General features: G+C 37.9%; 3 protein-coding genes across 5 annotated transcripts in view; 2 read left to right on the forward strand and 1 right to left on the reverse strand.

Annotated features, from left to right (window-relative positions):
- Positions 1-835, reverse strand: part of dcun1d2b (DCN1, defective in cullin neddylation 1, domain containing 2b) — a 4,953-nt gene extending 4,118 nt beyond the window's left edge. The window contains exon 1 of one of the 3 annotated variants that reach the window (XM_077712507.1): positions 728-835. Coding sequence is in view for 2 of the 3 variants with exons in the window: in XM_077712505.1 (XP_077568631.1) it covers positions 161-190 (30 nt within the window). In the remaining variant the exon portion in view is untranslated. Of the gene's footprint in view, positions 1-3; positions 132-160; positions 365-727 lie in introns of those variants that run through there. The other 2 variants (XM_077712505.1, XM_077712506.1) reach the window with 2 other exon arrangements.
- The window catches only part of slc9d1 (solute carrier family 9 member D1), a 23,650-nt gene extending 13,701 nt beyond the window's left edge, over positions 1-9,949 (forward strand). Inside the window, exons 4-18 of the mRNA XM_077712494.1 lie at positions 29-900; positions 2,437-2,553; positions 3,376-3,688; positions 3,855-4,022; positions 4,621-4,800; positions 4,913-5,113; positions 5,282-5,410; positions 5,483-5,575; positions 5,651-5,837; positions 6,433-6,550; positions 6,645-6,840; positions 7,353-7,503; positions 7,583-7,662; positions 7,755-7,904; positions 8,091-9,949. Of these exons, the coding sequence (XP_077568620.1) occupies positions 3,428-3,688; positions 3,855-4,022; positions 4,621-4,800; positions 4,913-5,113; positions 5,282-5,410; positions 5,483-5,575; positions 5,651-5,837; positions 6,433-6,550; positions 6,645-6,840; positions 7,353-7,503; positions 7,583-7,662; positions 7,755-7,904; positions 8,091-8,195 (2,019 nt within the window). The 5' untranslated portion in view covers positions 29-900; positions 2,437-2,553; positions 3,376-3,427 and the 3' untranslated portion in view covers positions 8,196-9,949. The remainder of the gene's footprint in view (positions 1-28; positions 901-2,436; positions 2,554-3,375; positions 3,689-3,854; positions 4,023-4,620; positions 4,801-4,912; positions 5,114-5,281; positions 5,411-5,482; positions 5,576-5,650; positions 5,838-6,432; positions 6,551-6,644; positions 6,841-7,352; positions 7,504-7,582; positions 7,663-7,754; positions 7,905-8,090) is intronic.
- Positions 8,095-20,535, forward strand: tmem255b (transmembrane protein 255B). Its single transcript, XM_077712500.1, has 10 exons — positions 8,095-8,230; positions 11,859-11,916; positions 12,340-12,482; positions 12,586-12,648; positions 16,261-16,350; positions 17,360-17,440; positions 18,157-18,242; positions 18,338-18,497; positions 19,085-19,228; positions 20,075-20,535. Exons 1-10 carry the CDS (start codon positions 8,168-8,170, stop codon positions 20,267-20,269), a joined length of 1,083 nt encoding a protein of 360 aa, XP_077568626.1. The 5' UTR covers positions 8,095-8,167; the 3' UTR covers positions 20,270-20,535.
- The last annotated feature ends 126 nt before the right edge of the window (positions 20,536-20,661 follow it).

Genomic DNA, 20,661 nt, shown 5'->3' on the forward strand with positions numbered 1-20,661 from the left:
TACCATTATATTGCCAATTCCATCACAGTACGACCACGGCACTAGCCTAAAGGCACTACGGTCAATTGTCTTGTCATATCGTCAAAATCTGGAAGACGGACAGACCTTGGATTGGCATTTTGACTAGTTGTTGTGATATCGTATTTTGAATTGTACCTACCATTTTATCCCCCGCTGTTTTGGCCAACATATCTGCTTAGTCTTTGTGCGCATGCGGCAGGAGAATTGCGCTGCTGTGTGCCCCCTTGAATCATGGGAAATGTAGTCCGACGGCTGCAAAGACCGTGTGACCTGACGTCTATTTTTGAACCTTATCTCATGTATCCGGGTCGAAAGTTTTACAGAAGAATGCCAACGTTATGATCGTTAAGTAGTAGATTCATGGGGATAAAAACTCAAGTCATTCTTAATCATTTAAACATGGTATTGCAGCATTCGGTTGATCATGTCCAATTGCGCCTTAGATCAACACTGGCTGCATTCCACGCTTGGACTAAAAGTACATTTTAAAACTAGAATACTGCGTCAAAATGAAATCGGCATTCAACATACGTTTTCGTTTTGAGCACGATAGGAGGAAACACAGAACTACAACTCCCATACCGAAGCAGATCGATTGTTTCGGAAGTAAAAAATAAGTTAAAAGCCGACAAGCCAAACAGGTACTCCAACTACTACAGAGCAACGTAGATAACGTTATTAAAAATGTACCAATGGAAAAAAGTACCTGCGCAGACGAGTGTTGCTGCTGGCGCGGGGGGTTGAATAAAAGTTGCTTTGGATAAGTTATGTGGCACGACTCGGCAGGCGGGGGGAGCCATCGATGCAATACAACAAGCCGATTGTTTTCCGGCTTTTTCACTAGTACATTGGAGACAGCGCAGTGGGAATGTTTCGCAGGTAAGCCTCCGTCTATCCACGTGTTTAATAAACCTGAGACGGATTCACCTTTTTCTGGTGGTAGGATCAATTGGGACTTCTTTCAATTCCTGGGCGATTTTAGTTTTCATTTTATTTTATACTCGATTGCGTCTGAATGCGTGCAGTGCGCGTCGCGTACTCGCGAGCTGAGAGATGAGCAAGTACGGGGTTTTATATATTAGTGCATTTTTGTTTTTGTTTCTGATAACTTGATTATGTCATGTAGACAAAGTGACTAGTTTTTTATCATATAAAATATTGACCCATGAAGACCTGGCCAACTAACTTATCTATGTTGACTATTATTTATTTATTGTATTGACTACTTATTTATTGATTATTTTATTATTCTTATTCACATTTAATATTATTGCTGCTATTATTATCATCATTGTTATTTTATTATTATTGTTATTATTATCATAATTGTTATTATTGTTATTAATTGATTGTGTGTTTGTTGTTGTTATTTGTGCACTTATTGGTGTATAATGACAAATTAGCAGTCAATTTAATTCAATGCGACATCACATTTTGGCCAAAATGTTATGTCCACATTTTAAATATATATGCTAGTTATTATTTTAAATGTACAATTAATAATTATTTGTGTGTGGAGATTGTTGATGGGTAAATAAAATTATAGCTCAGTAAATTATTCAAAGGATTTATTGTCGTATGCACAGTAAAAGTACATTTTCCTGCACAATTAAATGTTTACTTTGCTGTCTACTCAGCAGTGCCAGAACAACAAAATAAAATATTAAAAGGCGAAAATTCAAATGCCAACACGTCCAAACAAATGATGTTAAAAGAAGCAAGTCCAGGAAGTGTCTTTAGTTTTTTTTTTTTTTTTGGCCCCCAGATGATTTAAATGAGTTCCCTATCTATAATGGACTGACGTTTAAAAAAATCCTTGTATTGTGGACTTTTCACTTTAATTGCAGTGATTGATCAATCGGTAAACCAAAATGTTGCTTTCGCTCTTCCCGAAGCAACTTCTCACGGAAGTTAAAGCAATATCTATACGACACCACAATCTCTTAATCACGTAATGTAGTTTACTTAGTTACACACAAAGTGGGTCAAGCAACATGTTTAGTACTTCGGTATTGGGATAATTATCAGGGCGGTGTTCTTGTTGGTTTCCTGCCAAGTTATCCATGCCTACTTAACACTTGAAAGCGTTTTCAAAAAGTCACCTTTAGAAATCAAATGCGTTCCAATATCAGGTTGAAAACTTGTCTTCTGATCCGTGAGAAAGACACCTGAACGAATAATAGATTTTCAAAACAGCTTCCAATCAAATGTCGTTTAATCCATAAACTTTTGCACCTCCAATTGACTCTTGTTTAGCATCAATGTATCAATTGTAACATGAGGAATTCATACAGTTCAATAAAACAAGTCTGGCAATATGTTTACACATTTGACAAAAAGCCTGAAAAAAATATCAGTTGAATCACACCATTTTGCAAACTAAGTTATTTTTATGAATGTGTGTTTTCACTACAGAGACCACCATGTGAACAGTGGTGCTATTGACCTTACAGCAGTAGCTTTAACCAAGCAGAAGGAAGGGGGAGCAGTTTGGAAGATTATCATCATTCAGCATCACTCATGCTGAATTCGGTAAGCAGGCCTTTAGTAGATGAGTTGTAAACATTGCCTATGTATTGAATTTACACAAGACAAAGTGCTGTATCATTGGACAATTGAGGGGCAGTCTTGAAAGTTGAACCCCAGTATGTATTCAAATTTAGGTCAGTGCTACAAACCACACTTGGAATGTCAGACAAGTCAAATACACGTGTTAAATCACTTCAAAGTTCAATTGGGTGCAGAACAAATGGACAATAAGCTATAACCACACCCTAAACCAGGGGTAGGGAACCTATGGCTCAGGAGCCATATGTGGCTCTTTTGATGGGTGTATATTTTTCTTCATTAGACTCTTCTGCATGCACTCTCTCATTAATACTTATTGATTAGCAACAGTGAAATAAGGTTCTCAAAATAATTCATAATTTTTTACTTTTAAAGTGGTGAAATGAATAATAAATGCTCACATTTTCATGTATTTTTACTTTTAAAGTCTGAGTATGGCTCTCAAGGAATAATGTTTGAAAATATGAATTGTTTATGGCTCTCTTCGTCAAAAAGGTTCCCGACCCCTGCCCTAAACCTTCACTGTCTCTGAACATATCGAAGTGTTCCTGTTTCTCACAATTATCTAGTTCACAAGTTTTTAAAAAAAAAGTTTTTTCACAGAGTACAACTCCAAACTATTACTTTTTTAGACATGTTTCTTGCCACTATTCTTGGAATCATTGGAATTAGTTCCTGTTCTACGTATTTATCATCATTTCAATTACTAGTCAACACTTTTTTTGTGAAGCTTCATAACAGCATTCATCTCTTCATATACTTTTTTCTGTCTCTCACAATTTGCAGGCTTATTTTTAATTGGTCCACTCACTCAAGTTGGGAGTGATCTCCTCTTTGAATGCATATTGCTTATTTGCTCCTGTGGCTTGGACTGGCCGTAGCATCCCCTGTGGAGCACAAAAACCATGTGGCTCCAAAAATTGTCATGAAAAATCGCAGGAGTGTGGACATACGACAACCCAAAAGCTGGTTGTCCACCGACTGCAGGTGGTTAAGCAAACTTATACGGCAAAAAAATGTGTTTGTCAATCAGCTGGGAAGCACCGCACTTGGTATTAAGCAAGACCAAACCCTTTCAGAAATTGAGCGTCAGTTTCAGGTAAAGATTTTTTTATTTTATCCAACAGATCACATTATTTGAGAAACAATATCTTAAGCAACCTGTAATACAATACTCCTTAAGACAATGTAACTTCTTTGTGTGGTAGGAATGCAGTGTTGTTCTTGTTGTATTGATGCTATTGTGCAATAATTATTTCCTTCAGGTGAATACAATCCAGGTTCTACAGAAAGTGTTGAATGAGAGCGAGCAAATGGTATTCCAGGCTATAAACAGTCTCCAAAGGGCCTTGCAGGGAGACTATAAGGATGTGGTCAAGATTAGGGAGAGCAGCAAACAGAGGTTGGAGTCCCTCAGGAAGGCAGCCATCCAGGTGACCACAACACAAAAATCTGTTAACTAGTGATGGTGTATTTACCTACTACATGTCTTTCATTTTAGGTTTGTGGGATACAGGGAAATATCTACATCATTGAAAAGTATAGCTGTAATATTTTGAAGGCAATATTCCAATATTGCCAAGCAGGTTTTACAAAAGATCCAAAATGTGTCACCAAATACATTAAATATGTTTGAATAGAGTGCTGAAAACATAAAAAGACTGAGAATGATATAGTACTGAATGACTGAGATGTATCTCTTACCTTTTCTGTCCTCTGGATGTTTGGGCGGGGCTAAAACAGTGCTTGCTGTAAATCAACATATGACACAAGTATGCCTTCCTTCTGTTATATAATGGACTAGTCATGCCATTCCTACTATTGCTATTTGGATTGGCCAACTGAAAACTTCCTCACTCATAAAACCTTGACACAGTTCTATCACTACTCTGTGCAGTTATCCTTCAAGCTATGCACACATTGAAGTTTTTTCTTGTTGCTCAGCAACCCCAACCAGGACAAGCGGTAGTATTGAAGATGAATGAATAAATCTGATATCGTCTTCTCTTTTCATTGGCTGAATTCTTCCAGGAGGAGCAGGAATATGTTGAACTGGTGGCCGCGGAAAAGCACCAGCAAGAGGCTGTAAAGAGCATCCTTGCCCAAAATAAGACGTTGTCCATGGTTGATGAAATCCTAGAAAATGTGAGGAAGGCAGCAGACCGACTGGAAGAGGACATTGAGGAACATGCCTTTGACAATAACAAAAAGGTTAACATGCATAACAGTCCTGTGGGGAGGACTTCCTTCCAGATGAATTGTAGTCTCAAGGTGGATAGGGTTTGACGTGTTCTCTTTCTACACTCTTTGGTTTTTGCTATAGATGCAGGGAGTGAATGTCGAAGCGGTTCTTAGAGTGGATGGCGATGAGGAAAAGGGAAACAAGAGAAAGAACAAATCAAGTCAAAGGGAAGTAGAAAGCGACCTGGGCCTGAGCATGCTCATAGACTCTCAAAACAACCAATATGTGCTGACCAAACCCAGAGATTCCACAATCCCAAGAGCAGACCCTCATTTTATCTCGGTCAGTTAATTTTTTCTCTACAACATGTTATGTTTTTGCAAAAACATTGGAAATGTGGATTATTACATAATGTTACGTTTCATTTGATAGCAAAAGCACTGGTCATCCTTTACATAATCCCAAACATGGAATAGTATGACTGCATTTTTCGCCATTCTTTTTGTCTAGGATTTGGTTTCTGTGGTGATGTTGTCGCTACCCTGTGGCTGGACGTGCAGTCTGGTGGGTCTCCCTCCCATGTTTGGATACATCATCTGTGGAGTCCTGCTCGGACCATCTGGTTTCAACATCATCAAAGTGTGTGTCTGTCACTGCAATATTGAAGTTCTCATTATTGGGTGTGTTGATTCTATTCTCTGTGTACAATAGTCCATGGTCCAGGTGGAGACTTTGGGAGAATTGGGGGTCTTCTTTACTCTCTTTGTGGTAGGACTGGAGTTCTCACCTGAGCGTCTTCGAAAGGTAAGATATGGGGAGTTTATTTAGAGCTATTAATCCAATCCAGTGTAACTGTCCATGCATTCATATTGTGTGCAGGTATGGAAATTGTCCGTACAGGGGTCCTGCTACCTGTGCCTGCTCATGGTTATTAGCGGCTTGTTATGGGGACAAGTGCTGAACATTCAACCTATCCAGACAGTCTTCATTGCCGTGTGTCTCTCACTGTCAAGCACTCCGTTAGTGTCCCGTTTCTTAGCAGGGTCGAGCAGAGGAGAGAAAGAAGGTTAGTGCATTCTTTTGACTTACCGTTTTCCAAATTCTGCATTTTAAAAGAAGGTTTTAATTTGACATGGAACATATCTCGGACCGAGGTTTCATGACATCAAAAGATATCGTGAATTTAATATATTTTTTATTTTATCATACTTGCTACAGTTTTCTTATGTTAAGATGTTAAATATATACTTTATTCAGTGCAAATGTTACATTTTACCATGAGTAAAAATGTGTTATCATCTTTGTTTTGCACCTTCATTTGGTGATCACAATATTAATTTCATCCCCCTGGATGAGGAAAAGCAGTCAGTCATACATAGACCACTAATGAATATGAAAATACACCGATGGCATAGGTTCAAAATAAAAATTCCCCCTTAATTTTTTGTAAAAAACGTGTTTGGGTTCAGATCTTGTATTGCTTTCCTTGGAATGTGCTAGTGCAGGTAAGGTTTTGGTTAGGTGCATGAAATGATCACAATTTTTCAACTTTAGATACTGTTTCTATCCTGAAATGACAAATGTCAACCGCACCGTTAATGTCTTCACCAGCTTTTTTTGCGTGACATGTAACATGTCACGGTTCTGTCTGCGCGAAACAGGTGAACTTGACTACAGCAGTCTACTCCTCGGAACTTTAGTGATGCAAGATGTTCAACTTGGTCTATTCATAGCTGTCATGCCCACTATGATACAAGCTCAAGGTGGAGACAAAGAAAGGTCAGTTACCCTTCCCCTCAAGTATATTTTTCCTCGAGGCAGCCATGCAAGATGTCACTGTTAAAACCCAATCAATTCCCTCTGTGCCCCACAGCTTCCTGCTTGAAAGTTTTCGCGTGCTGTCTCTCCTGGGGCGTGTCCTGGCATCTCTGGCTGCCGTGATGCTCCTGTGTCTTTTGCTGAAATCGTATGTGGTTGGCCCTTTTTACAAGAGGTTGCATGCGGAGAACAAAGGCAACAAGGAGATTCTGGTGCTGGGAATAGCAGCTTTAGTTTTTTTCATGCTAACGGTATTTATTTTTATTTTTCTATTTGTTGTGCTTAAACTATTCAGCACATCAAACCCTGCGGTTTATGTCCCTGCAGCTAATCTGGTTATTTTTACAGCCTACTAAGCTACCTGTCGTTTGGTGTAAATATTTGGAGAAGTGTGGCTAGTAGTACAGTGAACATAATTTATAGTTTTCTCATCAAATTTTGTGGATTTGGCTTCTAATCAGGTGCAACTTTAAGTCAGACAAATAATTCATTTCCACTGCCACCAAAAAGATTCATAATTTTTCTCACTGAATCCACATTGATTTATTTTGTATAATTGTGCTACAGCTCCATAATACACAGAAATTGCACTGAAAATACAAATTGAGAAAAAAATAAATATAAAAAGAAAATCTCAGAGACATTAATGTATTAATACTCAGACTTTAAGTTTATCCAGTCTGAGTGGATTATTACTTGATATTTGGATTGCCCAACTGTAAAGCAATGTGTTTATTTATTATGTGTATGATCTCTTGTTAAGGTCACAGATATTCTGGATATATCAATGGAGTTGGGCTGTTTCCTGGCTGGAGCTTTGTTATCCTCTCAGGGTCATATGGTCACTGCCGAGGTCATGGGATGCTTTGAGCCAATTCAACATTTCCTTGCCATCATCTTCTTCGCCTCAATTGGTCAGATACCCGCAATGATTTTATGACATTACAATATTCCAGTCTTCTACTTTGATTTTAACTTGATATGGTGCCGCAGGTCTCCATGTGTTCCCTACGTTTGTACTGTATGAACTCACCATTCTGGTGGCACTCACACTAACACTGGTCATATTAAAGGTAGCAGCATTGTTTCTCCTCCATGTATGATTTCTTCCCTGTCCTTATAATTCTCAAGTCCTCTTCCCTCATTGTTTCTCGTCTTCTCCAAGTTCGTCATGTCAGTGCTGGTGTTATATGCCATCCTGCCACCGAGCTCTCGTCACATTAGTTGGATCGTCTCGGCGGGTCTGGCGCAAGTCAGCGAGTTCTCTTTTGTCCTGAGCAGCCGTGCGCGTCGTTCCGGCATCATCTCCAGAGAGGTCAGTCGCGTATTGACTATCCATCAACATATGAGATGTTTTCCTTAATGTTTTGGCCGCTGTATGGAGTTTAGCAACTACAAAAAAAATAGTTCTTAGATTGTAACGTGAAACTTTGGGTGAGTCTGTAGAATGTACAGAAGAATGAACTTATTCAATTTAGTTTTCTCTATATTTTCTATTTAGGTGTACCTGCTTGTTCTCAGTGTCAGCACCCTCAGCTTGCTATTGGCACCAGTCCTTTGGAAATTGACTACCTACCAATGGATGTCTCGAAGAACTGTCACATGACCAGGCCCTCATCTTTGACTATATGTTACAAGGAGGTAAAATTGCATTGGGAATTTGCATTGTTTTCTCTTCTGATTCCATCAAATGGGGTTGGTGCAAATACATTTTCTGCTAATTTATAAGGTGTGTTAATAATTTCACCTTTGAACTTACTCCAACTTCCTTTCGTTGTGTTCCTGTTGGTATGCTAGTGGAATATTTAACTACGACCAAAAACAAAAACCTCAGCATATCATTTGCAATGAATGTATACATGTTCCACTGTCAGAGCTGTATTTGAACCCATCATACTTGAATACATTCAACTAAAACAGATCAAAAATGTCATTTGATACTCACAAAAATAGACATACCAAGTTCTTAAAACATAAAGCACAAAAACTTTTTTTCCAAGTTTCCATGTTTCTACTAAATACAAGATCATGAAAGATTGGGTAAAAACTTTTGAACAATTAAAACATGAAACATAAATGTGCTACATTGGTTTGATCAGGTTGCATCATCTTATTTTTTTGTTTTTTCAAATTTGTTTTTTTGTTGCTAAGACCGATGTAATTTAAATGCTTCACATAGTTATTCTTGCAAAGGTATTAATATGCATTTAAAAAAAACAAATATTTTTGGACCAACTACCATTGCATTCCACATTAATTAATATATTAATTTTTTTATCTACATACTGTTCTTATGTGACATTATGTACATTAAATTGAAACCAAAGGTGTGCATACAGACACCATTTTTATCATTGCTCTCTGACATAAAATTGGAATTTATTCATTGAGGTCAATTAGGATTACTACCCAATCATGTGACATGGATGTCAAACTGTTTATTTTGCACGTTATTATTTTCCTTACGTACATTTTTAATGTTATTTATACATTATTTGTATAATCGGATTTATCTTTTAACTTATATTGTTGCTCTTCTTTTTAACTTTAGAAGTTGTGTTGGGATGTTTGGTTGTATTGGATATGTTTATAGGTTTTTTAAATTTGAATATAAATTAAGTAAACTTCTACTGCCACTTCGATACATACAAAAGTACCAATAAATTGGTATCGTTGAATACTGTGTTGGGGGTTCAGGACTCTTGATCTCATCACCCCATTGAGTTTAAGGGCAAACCTAGAAAGAATCCATTCATTCACTTTCTGGATTGCTAATCCTCACAAAGTTCGGGGGTGCTGGAGCCTATCCCAGCTGGGCACGTGGCAAGGGACACCCTGAATCGGTGGCCAGCCAATCGCAGGGCACGAGGAGACAAAAGGACAAGCCTTTACGTTCAACTTCATACCTCGGGGAAGTTTAGTGTCCAACTAGCCTACCATGCATGTTTTTGGAATGTGGGAGGAAACCGGAGTACCCGGTGAAAACCCACCCGGGGAGAACGTGCAAACTCCACACAGGAGGACCGACCTGGGATCGAACCCAGAACCACAAAACTGTTAGGCCCCTAAATATCTGACTTTAAAGAAAGTATTGAAAAAAAGGATAACAATACTAATTCAGGTAATATTTGACAAATATGAATACTTTTGTTGATCCTAATTTAAGAATTTAAGGTTTCACAATGGATGAATACGCTGGGGCTGTTTGTCTCTATATGTGATGGTACTGTAATGAAATTAATGAAGTTTTTGTTTCCTAATGTACAAACTTCATTACATTATATCACAGGTTGCAGCATTGTTATGCAAAACAGTTTATTTGTGGTTTTGATGTTTATTTATTAAACCAATGGAAAACCATCTATTGAGCTTCTTGTTTCAGTTTTAGCTTCTTGTAATTCGACTTGGCGACATAAAACTGGAACAGAGGTGGTGCATGAATATGTTCAAAAGGGTGAATATCTAAATCTTGGCCGGTTGTGATGATTTTCTGAGCAAACTCTGTTTTCTAGAATCGCTCAAGACAAAGAAAGTACTCCGTAAATACTGCGTGTGCTTGTAACATGTTAACACCCTAGTTTTTGTAGAAGCCCATCATCCTGATAGTGTTCCTGCCTAGATATCTGGTATGAGAGTGTGTCTGAAATTATAAAGTGCATACTTAGAAGCATTAAAGTCAAATGAAAATTAAATTTGAACACGACAATTTATGACCTGTTAGAAAGTAATATGTTAAGCTTTCACATGATACACATGTTTAGAAAAAGGGAGGACTTGTAGACAAAAGGTGTGGAAGGGTGTTTAGATAATCTTTTACAGCTTAATTTTGCACAAGTAGCTTGTAAACAGTTTGAGCTGTTGTATTTCTTTGGATACTTTGGAGCTTTTTACTTTGTGCTCACTGGAATGTAACAAATCCACTTTTCAATTTTTTAATTGCATTACTCACTAACACAAAACAGGAAATACGTAGTCATTATGCTTGTTGAAAATTTAGTTGGAAGAAAAAGAAAAATGTACTGTTAGATCAACGCTGTTAATTACAGTAATCTTTCATGTCTAGTTTTAATGAAGGGCTACACCTTATTTAATAAACGGGTGGAAGGGGAGGTGAAAGAGAGGTTAGCACATTAACCTCACAGTTCTGTGGTCGAGGGTTCGATCCCAGTTTCGGACCTTCCTGTGTGGAGTTTGCATGTTTTCCCCAAGCTTGTGTGGGTCTAGGATAAACTTGGTGGAGAAGAAAATAGTCCTCTGCTATTGTCAACATGGACTTTGGTGGCCAATTCAGCATATGTCTCACCCAGTGGGAGTTTCAATGGCACTGTCAACCCTCTAAACAACCAAGACAAGAAATACCACTCTTTTGAGCCAACATTTCAACCATTTTACTCTCTCTTACACTCTCTTCAGGGATTATTCTGCCACCTTTTGTGCCAGACTCCAATGACATTGACAAGGCCTGAGCTTTTATCTCAGTTAAAAGCATGTAACTGGAAGGAAAAGACACTTTAAAAAAAGGGTTTGCCTCTGGGAACATGTCCATCATTTGGCAGAAGGAGCTCAATATGGGAATCTATAGCCGGTTGACCGTGTGATGAGAATCCACCCTGGAACAACTGGAACACCTAAATTCTGCAATCATGGTAGCTTAGTTCACATTTGTCCAGTAAACACTAAGAACACTAAGAAAATACATAATTAACGCAGTCTTGCGTGCATTGAAAGGTTTAAGAAATCCAAGCTGGTTTTGTTATTATTGTGTTATTTATCTTTGTTCCTGTGCTCTTGAATCCAGAAAATGAGTTAAACATTTCTCTTCTGGATAGACTGACCGTCAGGGGGTGCTGGCTGCTTAAACTCTGATTCAAGCCAGCAGCATCATGAACAGCCACATAAAACCACCCTGCTGAGTCGAATTCATGTAAGATGCATGAGGTCGGAAGTGAACACTGGATTGAACTAGGGATGCTGATTGGTCAGACTCTCTCTCTCTCTCTCTCTGTCTGTTTCGCTCTCTTTCTCTCTCCAAAAAAGTTGAGACTTCTGAGCTCAGGTTCAGGTATGATGAATACTCCTTTTGGAGGCCAAACATGATTGAATGTGCATCATGCTTTGTTTGTGAGTAGACACCTCGGAGGACGTAGTATCTGGGGATAATAAACAAGGACAAAGCGTGCAATAACAACGACCAATCTTTTTTAAGATCAGTTTGAGAATTTATCCACCTTGTTTTTCATTACCATTTGTGTGAATCAAAATGCAACAGCCAGAAGCTCAGCCGATCACTCAGCCACCAGATACTACAGAGATCCTCGATCCAGAAGGTACTGTCTGATATGTTCTCTTTAATTGAATCCCCTCATAGTAGTTTTTATCCTCAGGAAAATATTTTTAAAAATAATATTGTTTTTAGTGTATGTTTTGATTCTCCACAGAAGTGCTTTTTTGGGGTGTGTCTGTTTTGCTTAGGCTATGTTGGTCATACATGGAGATCTGTTGCAAATCAAATGTTCTGGCTTGGCTTTAAACTGTTTATATTGATTTTTAAATTTCTAATAAAAAACAACTCAAACAAAGAGGGAAAAAATACTCTAAAATGTACTCAAAGTCAGATGAGATGATGCCAATATGAGGAAAACCACTAGAAAGTGGATGCAATTAGAACTTGCCACAGATGTATATATATATATATATATTTTTTTTTTTGTGACCTAAAATTTCTTCTACAATGTCTCCTCCATCTACAGTTGCTTATGTGCGAAGGAGAAAAACGGCTCTTTGGATAACTGTGGCTCTGCTGACTCTGTCTCTGGTGGTGTTGGCCGTGGGTTTGATTTCTCTGACTCGCACTGACAATGTTCCTGTTGCTGGTTATTACCCAGGCATAATTGTGAGTGGCAAGCATCTTCTCTATCTCCTTATAGTACTTCCATTTGTACAATATTTCCCTACTTTATCAACTTGGACCACCTCTGCTTTATGCCCTAATCCAGTTGAGTTTTGGGGCATTTCTGGGCATTGTTGGCATCCACCTGGTTGAAAACCGCAGGCCAATGGTAAGTTGAACTACGTAATATGTATATTTGCTTATGTGGTCCTAATTGGGATACATTTACCCACCGAACATAATGTCTTTTTGTTGGCACTGGTGTCTAACCCGGCAGTTGTTGAAAATAACATAATGTAACATACGCTTGAGTTTAAACTTTAATTCACACTCAGGCATAAAAGCATAAAATCAGTTTAAACTTTGAGTACAATAACTGCAAAACACACGGCATGTGATCGATAAAGAGAAAGGATAACCTTGAAAGTTTATCTAGTACATTTTAGGGCCATCCTGAAATTTTACTAAATCTATAGTATCTGCCGATACTGACTTTTTGACTTCCGATCCAATTCAATTTTATTTTCAAGATATATTGTGCTGATGCGAAACTGATTGCTATATTTTTAGAGGAGTAAAAATAATACAAGAACTAATATGACGCTTAGACCACAAATCACATTTTTTTTCTATTGCCAGTAGCTCATCAAGAAATGTACTGTGTTTGCAAACATTACTCAGTGATCTGTAACTACCATTAGTTTGAAAAAAAAAAAAAGTAGTCACTCTCTGCAAACTTGTTGCCCTGGTGCTTTGATTCACTGGAACTCAAAAGCACAATAGTACTGAAACAAACTCAACTACTGGATCAGATCCGATCTCGTAACCAAATCCAATACTGTCCGATACTACAAAAATAGCTGTTTTGGTGATATTATTCTGGTACTGTCATTGTCTGGTAATTGTTCCACTATGAAGAAAAATGTGATTATTTATCCCGTTGTAATGTGTTCTTGCTTGGGATTTGTATTTCAGTGGCCAGAGTGAAAATTGAATTAGCATTGGTTGTTTGGGTTGTTGACTTGGATAGCCACACAGTTTAAGTGCTTGCCTGTGTAATATGAGGCATATATATGTGATCATGTTGCTCATTTTACCTGTGAAATGTGTATGTTTTAGCTTCTGGTCTCATAGGCTGTTGTGATTTTATCATTATTGTTTTCCACCCAAATAACATTCTCCTGAAAATTGGAGTCAGGCAAAGTTGTGGTTGGTTGACGGCTTCTAGAAGCTTAAAATATTTCCTTTTTCATAGAAGAGGTGAATATTTTTGTCATTGTTAAAGTTAATCTTTGGAAATGGCTATAGAATACAGGTATTCCTATTGTATAGGAAATTATTTTTTGTTTATTTACATTACTATAACTGTCCTCTTCTGAAAACAAGGTATCCTAATGCAACAATTATTCCATTCACGTCACTATTCCAAGATACTCTGTTACCTAGCTGCTTGAACCTTTTTAAATATAAAAAGCTTGGACAAAATGGAGATCTGTATTCATTAAATAGACCTGGTTCCTTCTTTAGGAATGGTGAACTCAAACAAGTGTGTGTGTGCGCACGTAGTAAATTTTTCATGTTGTGCGGCAGCTCAGATAGATATGCTTGTCAGTGTCGTGTATCTGATCAAGAGCTGAGCAAAAGTGCAAGAAATAAACTGACTCATCAGCACTGTCAAGCTTTTGATGCGAAATGTTCTCATATAGGATGGCCAAAAATTATACAAAATCCAAAGGGCCAGCAAGGTGTATGAGCAAGACCATTTATTTTAGACATGGGTCATATGCAAATTAGATTAACCAGTGAAAACCACTCGGATGCAGCCAGAGTAAATACATAAACACATTTTTAAATGTACGTAGAAACACTATGTCTTGTGGATTTGACTTTACTTGGTAGTAGTCTGTGTTTGAAACTTTAATCGCTCTTGATGGGATTCATGCAGCCTCATGCAGGTGTCCGCTTCCCTTCTGAGACTTTTACTGTAAGATGAGAACCACCAGGTTGCTCCGTAAAGAACACAAAATGTAGCAGAGTGACAAGCAGCATGAAGCATCTTCTGACTCCGATACACTGTGACACATGAGCCATACCATAGTAGTAGTATCTTTAATTGAAAAGTTAGCTGCTCTCCTATATAATACAAATCAGTTAACAATGAATAAAACATATTTATATTTCATGGTAAATTACACTCTTGGGTATCTTATACATATATAAATCCACGTTCCTAATGTAAGAAACTAACCCATTCAACATTGATTTGAGCATGAAATTTTTCTCCTCCATTTGATCTCATCCTGTTCCTTGCTTCTTTTCGACAGCCTAGTTTTTATTTTATAACTTAACGCTTCAGCAAACTGGTGTTCTCTTTTCGGCTCTAAAAGGCTCTCCTTGACATCCGCACTATATTTCACCGACAAGAGTCGGCCCGGTCACCTTGCTGCATGAAGCGAGGAACTGTATTTTAGCTAAGCGGCAATAGGATGTTCAATTCTTATTACCTGTGCTGTTGTGCTCCATCACTGGACCAGTGAGCACTGCAAAAAGACCTTGTAGTGACTTTAGTTACAGCATGTATAAAACACGTTCACTTCAAGGCAGCTCATTCTAGGTACTTCTCCTTGCTGCTCTCCATGGCTCAACCTCACAGAAGAGGGCAGATTAGAGGCTCTATTTGGAGTGCGTGGATGTATTTTATTTGCCAACAGCTGCCGCTACACTAATGTGAAGTCATGCATTTGTCAAGCTCCATTGTCTGTCCTGCTGGCCTCAGCTCCTACTTGGAGCCCATAAAAGTCGAGGCATTTAAACAGCTAATGAAGTGAAAAGTCTGGCCTGGGAGCAGATAAAAACCTACCCTCAAAGTTCATCTTTATTCTAAATCTCTCTAGAAAATGCTCCATGAGGAATGCATATAAAAAAAAAAATATATATATATATATATATATGTATGTATATATATATATATATATATATATATATATATATATATATATATATATATATATATATATATATATATATATATATATATATATATATATATATATATATATATATATATATATATATAATTTTTTATTTTTTAAATGTATTTTTACAGCCATCAACATTCAGAATTCTTCACATAAAAGACACAGATATGCAATCCTCATTGAGCATTTTCCTTTTTAAATATGAAGTAATAAGTAGTTCGAATTTGTACTTACATGACAAACACAACAAACAAAACTTCACTACAAGCTTATTCCCTCATGTTTAAGAGTTTTGCTGTACACCTACGGCAGTGATTTTTAATTTTCTCTTTGCGCCGCCCAGGAAGAATTAAATGTTTCTCGCCTCCCCCCCAAAATTGTAAGTACATCTCTGAATAACTGCCTAAGCGAAATCTGACAGTAAGAGCGTCACTGCTATCCTAGACTAAAATAAAGCGTCATTTCACCTTGACTTTATGGATATACAGTTAAGGTGTAATGACGCTTTATTCTAGTCTGGCAAAAAGTATGTTTATTGATTCACAAGCTTCCAGGTATCGATACAAAAAGGTGAAGCTAGAAATAGCGCAGATAAAGACACTGAGGTTTTCCTTAGGAGTGACAAGGCTTGATCGCATTAGAAATGACAATATTTGCATATCAATTTGTATCCTGCAATATATTTTAAGATCATGAAATGAAATTATATATTCCACGACAGGAATTTTATGTTTGCTGCTGGATAACTTTATATGATGTAATACATGATATCTTCGTCTTATTGCTCATCTGTTCTCTCCAAGCTCATGGCTTCCATTATCTTCATCAGCATTGGAGTTATTGCATCCTTCTTCTGTGCCATCGTGGATGGAATCATTGCATCAGAATTTGTGGTAAGTAGCATCAAAATGAAGGTCTATAAAGAACACTTACCTGACTTGAAATACTCAAACTACATTCCAAGTCAGTCTAATTTTTTATGGGTTGACTGGATTTCAAACCGATCAACACCATCCTATGGAACTTCCCTGGGTGTGACAGTAGAAAAAAAAATGTACCCACTGATTATTGAACTGTACTCACAGTTTAGTATTTGGTACTCACAGACCCACAGTTTAATAATCTGTACCCACAGTTTAGTAATTAGTACCCACTGTTTAATCAACTGTTTCCACACATTACTATTCGCAGTTCATTAAACTGTGAGTACAGTTTACTAGACTTTACTCACAGATTATTAAACTATAACCACATTTTAACGATGTCCTGGAGACAGACAGTAGTTAGCCAGTTTCCCCCTTAAAACTAGATTGAACTGCAATGTAAAGTATCTTCTATAAAGTAAAATAAAAGCCAGAGTGCTTAGCCAGGATATAACATCAACACCGTCCGTGAAGGAACTACATTTTTATGTTTATGTATTCAGTTCTTTACTAGATATGTACATAGTGCAGGAATATACAGTATAATAATGTTTTGGATTCAAAGAAATGGAAAGTAGCAGACCTAGGTTTGGCCCATTAACCCAACAAGCTATATAAAATAGGCTTTAATGAGTGAAGGGTGGGCCAAAAGCAGTTTCAAAAGCTATTCAGCCCCCTGGCACTGAATTGCTGATATTGATCAACAATACTATCAAAGGATGCTCACAGCTGCATAGGACAGTAGAATTTATATTCATTGCTTCTTCAAGCCTCACACAATGAAATCATTTAATGACCTCATTCATTCTATCATCCTGGTGCAGGAGGCCTAAAACTGCTGCATTCACACTAATATAAACTCGTGCATGCTGCACCCAAACATGGAACAGTTAGACAAATATTTGCCATTATTTTTTTATTCAAGCTAACAAATAGAAGTTTACTCTATTGTTTTTTTTTTGCATTAATCCTCCCACAGGACATACGACCTTTGCAAGAGGACATGTGTGACTTTTACACCAGTGACTCTGGTTATGCTTACGACAGCTACTACACTGAGGTGAAATACACACACACACACATACATATATACACACTGTGTTATCGGGTATTTTTATATATATTTAGATTCTGGCCTGGTGGATTTGTGGTTAGCACGTTGGCCTCACAGTTCTGGGGACATGAGTTTGATCCCAGGTTGTGCCTCACTATGTCGAGTTTTCATGTTCGACCCGGGCTTGCGTGGGTTTTCTCCGGGTACTCTGGTTTCCTCCCACTCTCCAAAAACATGTCTTATAGGTTGATTGAACACTTTAAATTACCCCTAGGTATGAGTGTGAGCGTGAATGGGTGTCCGATGTCAGCTGACATAGGCTCAAGCACCCCCCTGTGACCCTTGTGAGGATAGGCGATACAGAAATTGAATGAATATTTAGGTTCTCTCAGAGGGATCTGTTCATATAATTGAAATGTTGCCGAAGAAATTATAATTTATAGTGCTTTGGATTATTTAATGATCAAATTTTGGTGACATGGGAATGTTCCTTGTCGTTGGATTGCCGTGTGAATTCTGTACCATAAACTCCAGCCATAGCTTTTAATTTACTGACACCTAGCGGCTGACTGTCTTAACTACAGTAACACAAAATTGCTTAATAAACTGTACATTAGTTAAACAAGTACAAATTCTTTCGAGGAGATTGATGTGAAAAAATACCGAATTCAATGCAACAAGTCTATATATATGTGATTCAGTTAAATCCACCACATTTTCAGGTGACATGCCGTTCCTTCGACAAATCTTGCAAGCTCAAACTGAGAAGCAACACCTGCTTCTGCTGCTACCTTTACAACTGTGAGAGGTAACATTTTTATCACACACCTTCTTCCCGTAAACTGCACATGCATTTTTGTTGTAATCAGTATTTACAGGAACATTTTCTTTGAACCGTTACAGCACTGATTATCACCCTTCGTACTATGAGTTCACGGGGGTCAGCGGTTGTTGGGACGTGATTCACCTCCATCGTCTTCTGTGGGCTTCGGTCGTTCTCAATGTCATTGGCCTCTTTCTGGGAATCATCGCAGCAGCCATTCTCGGGGCCTACAAGGACATGGTGAGACATCCGAGCAATGTTTTATCTGGTTTTGAAACGTTAAATGCATCCGGGACAAGAGCAAATTTGACATTTAGCGGCATAGGTCCAGTGTCGGTGAAACGGACACGATCCTACACTATCACTATATGCCAAATGATCAAAACAGGTATTATGTGAAACGGCAAAAATGTAAAAATAATTGTGTTTTACTTGCGTTTCATTGTGATTGTATTCAATCACCGTTCTCTTTGCCACCTCTCTTTTGAGAGTAATTTACAGAATAGTGAAAAGTCTCTGAATTTATGAGTGATACACAGTATGACTATAAATCTAAATGATACATTAGAAAGAAGGCAATTTACAAGTATTACTATACTTGAATCATTATTTTTGAGCAAGTTCGCAATAATGTCACAAAACATTACATTAGAAAGAGGGCAACCCACGTGCAGTTTTTGCTTGTTTTCATCAAATGCATTTTTGATCTCATTCCGAAAAATGCATATTTGTTTAATTGAAATTTTATTGACATACACTATATAGTTGCCACTAGTCTTCCCATGCCGAGCAGAAATATAAGACCATCTCTCAACTGTTTCCTGCAGCAAAAGCCTGCTCCACCAGTAGCGCCAAGCCCAGCGCCACCTCCCCACATCCTGTACAACCCGACCCAGCACATGCTTACGTATGCTGGCTTCTGTCCAGGGCAAAATCTTCCTGCCTACCCCAACTACCCAGTCCCAGTGCAGGTACAGTATGTCACACATTTTGGTGATTTCAAAATCTATCATTGTTTAGCAACGCTAACTCAAATGGGCCACAATGCAAGCAGCAAGTTTGTTTCATATAGGTGTAATTTTGTGTCATGTAAGGATGAAATTAATTATGAATGGTTGAAACTCCAGAGGACAGCGAAGGTCATGTGATCATATAACCAAAACTATTCATATTTTGCCTCATTTAGAGCATAAAATCGCAGTGTTTATATGGTGTACAAGAAAAATGTATGTCGCCTGAGGCGAAAATTCCTTTTGCCCTTCAGTTTTAATTAATTTGCTAGACACACCACAGGCATAGCCCATAAATACATGCATGCACAAACAAAACCTTAGTGTCATCACAGTTGCATAAACTCCTCACTAGTGCTAACAGTCATTCATGATTGAGCCTGTTTATTTTCGTAAGAGCAAAATGTGCTGGTGTACCCTTCGAAGTGGTTTTCAAGTACCATATTTTTCTCACTATCAGTTACACTGAAGTATAAGATTTGCAAGTCAAATTTTCGCAGCGGTTATATTCTTCCAAAAACAAGATTATTAAATTTTTATTATTATAGCAAATATAAAAACACGCTAGGAAGGTGTAGTCAGCACCACCAACTATAAACACAACACATTTCTGCAGGTGAAGTTTATGACTTGCTCCTGTCAGTCAGTGTGAAATAACATATTTTTATATAATTTCAACCTGAGTATAAGTCCTATGATCCATCTTCAGTGTGACTTACAGTATATAGTTTGAAAAAATACTATACATTTCATAGATATTTAGGTGTCCTAATGACATTTAGCCAACAATTCCACCGCCTTTCACAGTCAAACAACAGTTTCCAGGGACCTACCACTCCCCAAGTGATCCCAGAAGGGTGTTCTGAAGAAAGCAATAGTCAGCCAACCTCACAAGGCACCACCCAGGAACCTGGAGGCACCTTCATGCTCACCCCCAATGCGCCTGTCCTCTTTGGATCATCACACAGCTCCTTTGAAAAACCTCCTCCCTATGCATACTGACTCCCATCCTGCCCCAAAACATAACTTTGCAGTCTTACAGTTTCCCCTCTGATAGAAAGCCATGTAGCTGAAGAAACCACCATGGTTCTTGTCTGCTCTTAGAAATGAGAAAGATGTCTGTTTATAAAAGTAGTGAACTTAGTTGATGTCTATTGAATAGGCCTCAGGCATTACTAGTGTATCAATTGACATGTTTCTTGCAGTGGTGGACCGACAGGGCCTTCAAGGCCTTCTCTGCTGGCCTAAAAAAAATATCTGAATCACAGACTGATGTTAATTATATTTTGGCAATGAATACTTATTAAATCATTCCAAATTGTCTGTCAGATTCCTGTCATTGCTTTCCCCTGGTTTTCACATTGCCATAAAAGAGGGCTTTCTCTTTTCTGTAA

This window comes from Stigmatopora nigra, chromosome 3 (genome assembly GCF_051989575.1).
Source record: "Stigmatopora nigra isolate UIUO_SnigA chromosome 3, RoL_Snig_1.1, whole genome shotgun sequence".
Taxonomy (NCBI): domain Eukaryota; kingdom Metazoa; phylum Chordata; class Actinopteri; order Syngnathiformes; family Syngnathidae; genus Stigmatopora; species Stigmatopora nigra.

Coding starts and splice junctions, on each gene's coding strand:
- tmem255b (XM_077712500.1), top strand. CDS start 8,168: ATGGATGTCTCGAAGAACTGTCACATGACCAGGCCCTCATCTTTGACT. Junction 11,917..12,339: donor AGAGATCCTCGATCCAGAAG/GTACTGTCTGAT, acceptor CTCCATCTACAG/TTGCTTATGTGCGAAGGAGA. Junction 12,649..16,260: donor TTGAAAACCGCAGGCCAATG/GTAAGTTGAACT, acceptor GTTCTCTCCAAG/CTCATGGCTTCCATTATCTT.